General features: G+C 41.0%; 1 protein-coding gene and 1 non-coding gene across 3 annotated transcripts in view; one reads left to right on the top strand and one right to left on the bottom strand.

Moving 5' to 3' along the window:
* The window catches only part of LOC144969069 (perivitellin-2 67 kDa subunit-like), a 5,504-nt gene extending 450 nt beyond the window's left edge, over positions 1 to 5,054 (top strand). The window contains exons 2-3 of one of the 2 annotated variants that reach the window (XM_078908080.1): positions 394 to 568; positions 2,973 to 5,054. In XM_078908080.1, the coding sequence (XP_078764206.1) occupies positions 3,037 to 4,788 (1,752 nt within the window). In that variant the 5' untranslated portion in view covers positions 394 to 568; positions 2,973 to 3,036 and the 3' untranslated portion in view covers positions 4,789 to 5,054. Of the gene's footprint in view, positions 569 to 2,972 lie in introns of both variants that reach the window. The other variant, XM_078908079.1, reaches the window with a different exon arrangement.
* A 5,267-nt stretch (positions 5,055 to 10,321) lies between these two features.
* Positions 10,322 to 10,393, bottom strand: Trnae-uuc (transfer RNA glutamic acid (anticodon UUC)). The gene has a single exon. It is a non-coding gene; the product is annotated as a tRNA-Glu (tRNA).
* Positions 10,394 to 10,746: the final 353 nt, after the last annotated feature.

Raw genomic sequence — 10,746 nt, 5'->3', positions numbered from 1 at the left:
TTCTCCGGAAAGACAAGTATTTAACTTTGGCCAGAAATCTCGTACCTCAAATATCGATCGATTTAAATGACATCATACAACGTGCAACGTTCGAACCACTGGGTCACCCCTACAACACTCAACACAAAGCTCTATGGTGAGGCTGAGGACCTAAAGCGGACCACAGACTTCATAGCAGATGTCGGACTGCAGCCATAGATGTCCATCAGAGGAACGAAGAAGAAGAAGAAGAAATGACCCTCATCTTGGCAAAAACTCTCAATCCTGGGACCTCACGAGGTCTTCCTTAAAGTCCCAGGTTTGAGATTTTTTTTTTAAATGAGGGTCATTTAAATAGATCGATATTTGAAGGACGAATTTCCTGGCCAAATTTTTAAATACGCGTCTTTCCAGTCCAGTGTACGGCAGTTAACAGGTTAATTTACGGTGTTTGTGATCTACTTACTTTATAAACTGTCACAATCTGCATTGCTTACAAGAGCATCAACACCTATGCCATCAGGTGTTTATTGACAGACGCTGCAGGAGACCTAATAGTAATAATATTATAATAGTAATAACAACGAAGGTAAGACCATGAATATCTATTTATATTATTACTTAAATTTGTTTTTGTTTAATATTAATATTGATATTAATTATATTAAAACTTTCATCATGAATATCATCATCATCATCATCATCATCATCATCATCATCATCATCATCATCATCATCAACAACAACAACAACAACAACATAATCGTCGTAGTTGCCATCATCATCATCATCATCATCATCATCATCATCATCATCATCATCATCAACAACAACATCGTCATCATCATTATCATCCTCATCATCATCCTCATCATCATCATCATTGTGGTCGTCGACGAAGTGGTCATTATTATCATTATCATCACCGTAATCATCATCATCATCATCGTTGAATGTTAAAGTCGTCACCACCATAACACCATTGACATTTGAACTGTTTGAAAGTACAATGGAATACAATAACTTATTCCATAATTTGGTTTTAATTTATCGTCCTCCACAATCAAAGGGGAAAAAAGCCTCAGTCAAAGAATCTTTAGCAGAGTTTCTTAAGTACATCATCGACATCTCAACAAAAAACTAAATATGTTTATATCCTTGGTGAATTTAATATTCGAGTAAATAACAGGAACTAACAAGGATATAACCGATAGGGAATGAGATTAGCGGAAGAGTAGCGTTCCTTGATTGGACGTCACCCATAGTCTATGACGTCACCAGCGGAAAGTTATTAGAGAGAGAACGTCATGTTGGTTGTGCGCATGCGTCTCTCGTCCTCGAGGAAGCATGCGCACAACCAACATGACGTTCTCTCTAATAACTTTTCCGCCGGTGACGTCATAGACTATGGGTGACGTCCAATCAAGGGACACTACTCTCCCGCTAATCTCATTCTCTATTCCTGCAATCTAGTTCAACGTCTGGAACACACGAGTCTGGCAACATACTTATTGATCTTGATCTAGTCATTTCCCATTCAGATGACAATTTAATGCACGATGTTTATGCCGAAAATAATCACATCTCAGATCATGACAGTGTAATATTCTATTTAATCACTTCAAAACTACGATTCATACATATGACTATAACATACAGGAAGTCGTCATCTATTCATATGGAGATTTTAAGAAGGACATCGTAAAGTCAAATTTAATAAATTTAGTGCAGAACGCAGAATCTGTTGAAACGAAGTTATTAATCTTCCATAAAATTATTTCTGATTTTTACAACCTACAAGCACCCTTAACCAAGAAAATCATTACGATAAGACCTGATACTAAATTATGGTTCTCAGAAGAAATTCGACATCAAGAATTAAAAGAAGAGCATCCGAGAAGACATGGCTACTTAATACATAACTCACTGTCAACAAAGGAGCATACATCAGAGAGAAGAAGAATACAAACGAACTTATCAAGAAAGCAAAACGCATTTTCGCGAGAGAAAACAACTCCCAACATAAGGGCAACAGTAAGAATTGTATAAGATTCTGACCAATCTAATGAACCATAAAACGTCATCGACACTACAAAAACACACGAATGAAACTAAATTGGCAAACAGTTAAAGTGTGGACCCGTCTCGAGAGCGTACTCCGTGAGGACGTCACTAGACTCAAATCCTACTTTAACAAGTCGTGGTGTCTGAAGATGAAGCGCTCCTGAGGATGTCCACCCTTGCACTGTGCTATTCCACCGCTGAGTATTGCGCTCCAGTGTGGGGTAGAAGCAAGAACGTTGAGAACACGTGCCGAACACTTCCTCCCTGAGGCTGGGATATGCGGACGACGGGGCGCTCGTTACTCAAAAGTAAAGTGTGGACCCGTCTCGAGAGCGTACTCCGTGAGGACGTCACCACTGTATTTCACCTACACGCTTTACCGCAGCCTTACCTATCGGCTGCACTTCGAAGGAGTTGCCCGGAAGATAGAGAAACGCAACAACAGTCTTCTGAGGAAGCAGGAGGGATCAACTTGGGGTGCTAGTCAAACGCTCCTCAGGACGTCGGCCCTTGCACTATGCTATTCCACCGCGGAGTATTCGACAACAGCGTGTGGCAGAAGCAAGAACGTTGAGAACACGTGCCGAACACTTCCTCCTTGAGACTGGGATACGCGAACGACTGGGCGCTATTGTAAAATCTAGAAAGCAATGTCAATACTGCACACAAACAACACGTATTCCTTAGAAAATATCTTTAACTTTTGCTATCTGGGTTGATTTTTTCCGTGTAGTGCAAAATATCCTTTAAGCGCTCTCTGTTTTATGATCATGTGCTCTTAATCCATAAATATATACATATATCATCATCATCATCATCATCATCATCATCATCATCATCATCATCATCATCATCATCATCATCATCATCATCATTCTCCGAAGATTTGAAAACACAAAAATATATTAACCTCATGTCTTTCCTTTCAGATCCTTCTCAACAGCCATCGTACCTAGAAGGTAATAAGGAGAAGGCTTGGAAAATCCAATCAAGATGGCCTCGTTTTCACAGATACTCACCACTGTCACCATTTTGATGACGTCATTTATAATCCCAAACCAACTCACCCTAGCAGATATGTATTGTTCAAATCCTCCTCCTGGTGTTTCTAAAATGGTACGAGGAGTAGACATCACAACACTAGATTTGAATCCAATCGGAACATTTAACTCCCAAGGCATCAAGAGTAAAGTACTCAATTTTACTTGTAACCGAAAAACTCAGTGGACAAGTCCTTCCGGTACTAGATTTCAACTTCCGGATCAAGTCTGGCAAATGACGACAACGCCAGGAGGCTGGATGTCTGCTCAAGTCAATGTTTTTAAAACCAGTTCCGATGTAAGGAAATGGATGAACGGAAACGTAGGAGCTGATGCTTCTGTATTCAATTTCTCCTTCTCTGGAAGTCGTTCTTACAAGAAGATGCAAGAGACCATAACCAAATCGTCCAGATTTGTGGAGGATGTTTCTGCCTTTGAGTCAGTTACAAGAGTCGATTTTGTACCAGACTGGGTTTTGACTTTAGATCCATTGGCTCAATTGTTCGTGGACAAATTTTTAAAAGGTACATACGAGTCAAACAGAGCTGGTTACGAAAGATTCATTAAAGAATTTGGTACTCATTACTTTTCCAAAGCTAACTTTGGTGGATTTATAAGAACATACATGGAAACAACAAAAAACTATGTCAACTCGAAATCAGAAAGTGAAGTTAAAAATGATGCAAAAGCATCGTTTTTAAAGGTCATTTCAGTCCATGGAGGAACGGTTTCTGGGTCAACAAGTACCTCGGAAACATTCCGAAAAGCAACAACAGTCAGTACAAAATATTATGGGGGTGATACAAATCTTCTGATGAAAGATGGTATTCAAAGATGGCAGCCAAGTGTTGACAGGGATCCTTGGTTATTTTCATGTAGTTTGAAGCCAATCAGTGACCTTATTTCTGATCCTACTAAGAAAAACAATTTAGTGAAAGCTGTTAACGAACATGTTTGGAGAAGCTACTTAGATGAACTGCTTCGTTTGATGGCAGCAACGAGACAAAAATTGGGCAACAACGCTATTTTAAATGGATTTGTAAAGAAAATTGAAAATATGAAGAAAAAGACAACTTTAACTGAAAGTGAAGTAGAAAAACTAGGCAACGATGTCCAATACCAGCTGAATGTGCCCTCTTGGTTCAAAGATAACACACAACTGTGCTACAAATGGCGCCCAGACGGCGACGGAGGCCAATGCGGTGGTGGAGCTGCTCGGCTCTTGTGTTCCAAACCCAATGGCCGAACACCTGTTTATCGAGATGATACGGACGGAAGAGGCGGTGGATGCAGGATGCAATGGGCAATCACATCTTACAACAACCCCTCCTGGTTTAATAGTGTTCAAGTGTGTTATCGGTGGTACGCGGATGGTGACGGAGGTCAATGCGGAGGAGGAGCTAAACGCACACTGTGCGCCCCTCTTAACCACTACACTTCAGAATACAGAGATGACTCGGATGGTAGAGGTGGAGGCTGTAGAATGTCTTGGAGGCTTGTTGTGCCAAGTTCTGCACCTCTCTGGTTGAAGAGCACCCAACTTTGTTATTATTGGTACCCTGACGGTGATGGCGGACAATGCGGTCCCGCCCCGTCTAGAACTCTCTGTGCAAAGAGTGACCAGTGGACCGCGTACTACAGAGACGATACTGATGGAAGGGGTGGGGGTTGTAGGATGAGTTGGGGTTTGAATCTCCAGTTATAGTGATTGAAGAAGAAAACGAATAACAAGGACCAAAACTAAAAATAAGATTATTTAATAATAGAAATAAAAACGGAGGTGGGGGGGGGGGGGGGGGGATACAACAAACAACTAAACTAAAAAAAAAGATAAAAGGAAGAAGACCAGTAATGAAGAAAAAAAAAAAGAAAGAATATCAGAGACGATTTTATGTCGGATAAACTAGTTACAGATCATAATTAAACATACGGAACAGTTTGTCCCATTAAATGATGCTATTTGCCAAAAAATATTTGACTTGATTTCATCATCATCATCATCATCATCTCTCTCTCTATCTATCTACCCATCTATCTATCTATCTATCTATCTATCTATCTATCTATCTATCTATCTATCTATCTATCTATCTATCTATCTATCTATCTGTCTGTCTGTCTATCTATCTATCTATCTATCTATCTATCTATCTATCTATCTATCTATCTATCTATCTATCTATCTATCTATCTATCTATCTATCTATCTATCTATCTATCAATCTATCTACCGTGGAAACCTGATATAACAGGGATGGTGGGACCAGAGCAAAAGTCCTGTTATTGCCGATCCCTGTTACATAAGAAATACAAGGGAAATAAGCACATAATTGACTTTTTCAAGTGATCTAATAATCAATTACCTCCCTTGCCAAAAAAACTGCATGCGGCAGGGATTGTACGCAATGTAAATTATAATAGATGTATAGATCTAGATATAACTTCTTTTTTTTTCTCTTCTTTTTTTACCTTTTTACAAATTTATTTCAAACTTTATTACTCATCAATGAAATAAAAGACAAGTGGGAACCAGTTGGCTTCAGGCATGTGCCCCCCCCCCCCCCCCCCCAAGGTACTATCCCTCCTTAGTCAGACAAAATTGTTAAAAATGAACATAATATTATATTATTATTATTTAGAAGGGGAACTTGAATGGGACCTTATCATAGTCATTGCTCGACCTCTCACTAGCCACTTTTGATGACGTATTCCCCCTGTTGTCGTATCTAGTCCTGTGTTATCTATGTTCCTCACCGTGCGACAAGGCCTAAAATTCAGCAGTTTTCCTTCTTGATTGTTCCCGTGTGAAAAGGCATTGTCCCTGTTATAGCCGATTTGGTTCAAGTGAGGCCATGCTATAACCGATAGTTTTTATTAGAGACAAAGAGAGGTAAAAAACGGGGATTTGAAAAATCCCTGTTATACCCGATCCCTGTTATAACCGGGCCTGTTATAAATGGTTTCCACTGTATCTATCTAGCTATCTATCTGCCTGTCTATCATTATATACGTAAAAAAAAAAAAACAAAAAAAAAACACACACACACACACACATACATACATACACATACACGCTCAAAAACGTATATTCCCCCCTTACTTATTAGTATGAAACAAGCACTGACAGGACGTCCCGGACCACCTCCAGAGTCGTTCCTTAAGTGATTCATCGCAGCACTTTGTCCCATACTTTCATTACCCATAAAACGGAATATTTTTAATTATGTTGACAATCTACTGAATTTCGATTTGTTTACTAATAATAATATAGAATATTGTAACGTTCCTAATTATAACCCAGAAAGCAAAGATATAGCCGAAAACGTCAACATAAAGAAAGGAGTAGGACTAGGAGAATGATAGTAAATAGAGCGAATCCAAGTGTAGGCTTCCCTCCAGATCGGGCCGGTGCACAAGGGGGCGAAGGCTGAAAGCCGTGCCTCATGTAATGACTATGATAGAAAAAAAATAATTATAAAGGAATATATATTTCAGAAACTAATTTACAAGTATAACACAGTTGAAATGACACAACTCTACTTATCATTTATCTTGTCTCTCTGTTGACATGCACGAAAATAGAACACCACGGCACATATAAATACTAAAATAAATTGCGGTATTGTGTCCAGTCAAGAAAACTCACAGACCCAGATGGTTGATTAATGGGTAACGGTAACCCGATCCTCATTCACACTGTATATTCCGCTAAATATGATTTCGAGTGTTGATCACAATCGCATGCCTGGCTCTTGAGTGATTAATTGAGAGAAAGAACGCGTTTGGATTATACATATATCTCTTTTATCTCAAAATGGTCGGAGTTGATCCAATCGCAGGAACCAATTATGTTCCTGGATTTATTGGTACCAGATTTTTACTGGTCATTTAGTCGGATCCAATCACATTTTCGAGCTTTAAGACACGAGTTCTGGCTGGTAAATCAGATGAAATATTCACGGCGTCATTAGAAGGCTAGTCTACTGGAAGTCATTTTTCGCCAGACTACACCCCTAATGGATCACCGCCTTGACGTTGGAGGGGGAGGGGGGGGGGGGGGGGGGGCTTGAGGCATGTCTTGGGCAAAGTAGTAATTCCGGTAGACTATCACTGGATCATCTCGGATGTCGAGTCGATAGAGGGCGCTATGAACGGCCCGCCCAGATATGTGACCCTCCGGCTCAAAACGGTATTATGTCGGGAGGATTCAGACCCCTAAAAGTGAATTTAGAGATAAAATGATGAGAAATTGGAGCTTAGAAGTTTTTTCAATGCAAGAAATAGTCTTTATTCTCCACCATAACGTACAGAAGTTAAACCCAAGTTGGATATTTGTGGCTATGAATTCAATTTCCCTTACCGAGTGGATCCCGACATAATACCGTTTTGATACGGTGGGTCACATATGTGACGGAATGGAGATCCAACCCAGTGACCAAATGGCTTCGGCCATCCCAGGCTCCACACTACCATTTAGAGTGACCACGCCTAGTTCTCATTCTCAATGATGAAGCGGTCGGCCGCCTAACCAAATACTACCGCGTTCGTGTCCGGCCCGGTCGAGAATTAAGCGAGCGTCCCAACTCAAATTTAGCTGAAAAATACGATATCGGGGTCAGCGACCAGACGCACATATTGTCCCTAAATATCGAGAGCCAAATTATGGCCAAAAATGAGTTTTTATCAAAGCTGCTGGTCGTCCATAGCGTTGACATTTTCCTACTATAGGAGACCCATCTTTATTCAGGCGCGCAATCTTCTCGATTCCAGATCCCAGGCTCTACGATGGTCCAACGAGAGAACACTTCGGGGCTCCGAGTAGTTAGCGTTTACGCTAAATTGCCTTCGAATGTAAGTGGCATAGAAAGCGTTGCGGACAGCAATAGTGAGAATAGAATTACAGTGGAGACGGGTGGGTTGTATTTACATAACATATACACAAATCGTCAAGAGCGACTTGAACTACACCACCACGAGTGGGGCTACCGAGATTGCAACGAGGCAGGTAAACTCCGTGTATGGATGGACTGTAACGATCTGCACCTAGTGTATGATCCTACAGTCAATGGCACCTTCAGGGGCACCCAGCAAAAGAAGGAGTATTCTCCTGACCTCACCTTCGTGACGAAAGGAACCGGGGAAACGTTGCAGATTAAGCGAACAGTACTTAGCGACCTCCCGCATAGCCAGTCACAGCTGGAGTGGCAATCCCAAGGGTGCAGTCTCTCGCGCTCTGCATGTGGAACTTCAGGAAGACTATCTGGGAGGAATTTACTTCCTGTATCGAGCAGGTCTGACCTGCTAATCCTCCCAAGCCCGAAGACATAACCAGATTTAACAGGCTGCTGGTTAAGAGCGCTCATCGCTCCATTCTTCGGGGCAAACGGAAAGTCTACTCCCGCTAGACGGAAAAGCTGTACAAGAAGTACCAGCAGACACAGCCGATAGACTATTCAAGTCTCTGGCAGAAGGAAAGAGGCAACGGTGGCAGAAGACCATGGGATGGCTTGGCTTTATACACTCTAGCCGCCACGCTTGGCAACTGATAAACGAAATTGGATCCTGACCGGAATTTTGCGAAGGCTGTGCCAGATTGTGAGGCAGACACAATTGTCAAGAATATAAAGAACCCTAGCAAGCGGGACCCGAATCAGTCCACAAATGAGAAAGCACGATAAGATAGTCGGCATCCTGAATCAAGGAAACCGGCGAAGGAGGCTGACAGTAACAGACCCATACCACTTCTGAGCTGCCTGTATAGACTTCTGGAACGTGTGCTACTGAACCGATGGGAGCCTGTCCTAGCCGCAGCCCTGCCACCCGAACAGGTGGGGTTCAGGGAAGGGAGGTGCACAGCGGAGGAGGTCATTGCTCTTACAGAGCATATTGAAGCAGGATTCGAAAGGAAACATTAAACTGGTACTGTATTTATAGACCTATCAGCGGCGTACTATACGGTCTGGTGCGAATAGTCAGCAAACTTACAAAAATAATAATGTGCATAAAAACCTTGAATCCATTCTCTTTAATCAGAGGGGAAAGACAATTCCAAGTCGCCCTAGGAGACACTACGAGCAAAGTTAAGAAACCGAGGAATGGAGTCCCTCAGGGATCTGTTCTGGCGCCAACGTTGTTTAATGTTTACATAAGCGACATGCCGAACACTTCCTCCCTGAGGTTGGGATACGCGGACAACTGGGCACTCGTTACTCAAAGTACTCTCCCGTCTCGAGAGCGTACTCAGTGAGGATGTTATCAGACTCAAATCCTACTTTGACAAATGGTACCTGGAGATGAACACTCCAAGAACCGTGGCCACAACATCTATGCAGCAGCTGACACACCCGTAAACTGAACGTCCTCGTCGGAGACCAGCTTCTTCCATAATATGAGCCGAATCCGAAGTACCTGAGAGTTAGGCTGGACAGCAGCAGCAGCATCGACTTCGTCATCATCATCATCATCATCATCATCATCGTCATCATCATCATCATCATCATCATCATCATCATCATCATCATCATCATCATGTATTGACTTTTTATATAGAAAAAAATTCTGTTCTCAAGGAATCGTCCCAATAAAGCGGCTGTCCTAATTAAGCGGCGTCCCCAATACCGGCTTACAGTCCCCTTTGTGAATTGCTTTAAGCACATTCTATATAAATGTTCCTTTTTTGTTTGTTTGTTGTGTTTCAGAAATAAAAAATAAAAATAAATAAAAGAAAATTCCCTTTATTCATCCCATAGGGGACATTTGTTTCTAGGGTCTATTCCAAGGAAAGACTGGAATAGCCCAGGCGTTAGCCGCAGTGCTGCGCCGCATATTGAGCCAGGGCGAGATGACTTGCTCAAGGCCACACAGCGCAGTGGAGAGCGATCGAACTCGGCACCTTTCGGGTACCGTTGAGCCACGCTGCCCCGTATTACAATTGAAAAGTTTATTTTTAGGCAATTGCAAATATAACTCATACAAGAATATAATATTTCCAATAAACAAATCAAGTAAAATAAATCAATAATGAAGCAAAGCAAACAATAACAAGAAAAATAATGAATAATTAATACGGAAGCATCTTATGATGCATGTTTGAAAACAAAAACAAAAATAAAACCCTTAATGTTAACATCTTCCGATTCAGTGAAAAATTAAAAAAAATAAAAAAAAAAGGAAAGAAAAAAGGCAGAAGAAAAAAAACTTAGATACTTAAAATATGAAAATAAGCATGAAAAAAAAAGTTCCCACACCGGGAATCGAACCCGGGCCGCCTGGGTGAAAGCCAGGAATCCTAACCACTAGACCATATGGGAGACATGTATATTTGCACTTACTATATGTAATATTCAAAACAAAAGTTTATTACTGTGTACCACAATTTTTATGGAGATTAGACATAATATAACAAACTTTCTTAACAATGAGCTTCTATGTTTCTGTTATTTTTGCCATTTGTCCTTTTTTTGGTTAACGATATTTCTGTTTTTGTTACTACGACGACAAGTTTTCGATTTAAACTTTATTTTAGATTTAGAACCAAGAATAATATTGCGGAGGGTCCGCAAATGTCAAAAGTCAAAAGACGTGGATTATTATTATATTACGAACCTTAAGTCCGCCTGCCTTGTGCAATATTCTTGGACTGATTTGACTCTCTCTCTCTCTC

This window comes from Berghia stephanieae, chromosome 3, assembly GCF_034508935.2.
Source record: "Berghia stephanieae isolate SIO BIC M18660-M18661 chromosome 3, UCSD_Bste_1.3, whole genome shotgun sequence".
Lineage (NCBI taxonomy): Eukaryota > Metazoa > Mollusca > Gastropoda > Nudibranchia > Aeolidiidae > Berghia > Berghia stephanieae.
Note: the sequence above shows the minus strand (reverse complement) of the source record. Positions and strands in the feature narration are given on the sequence as shown.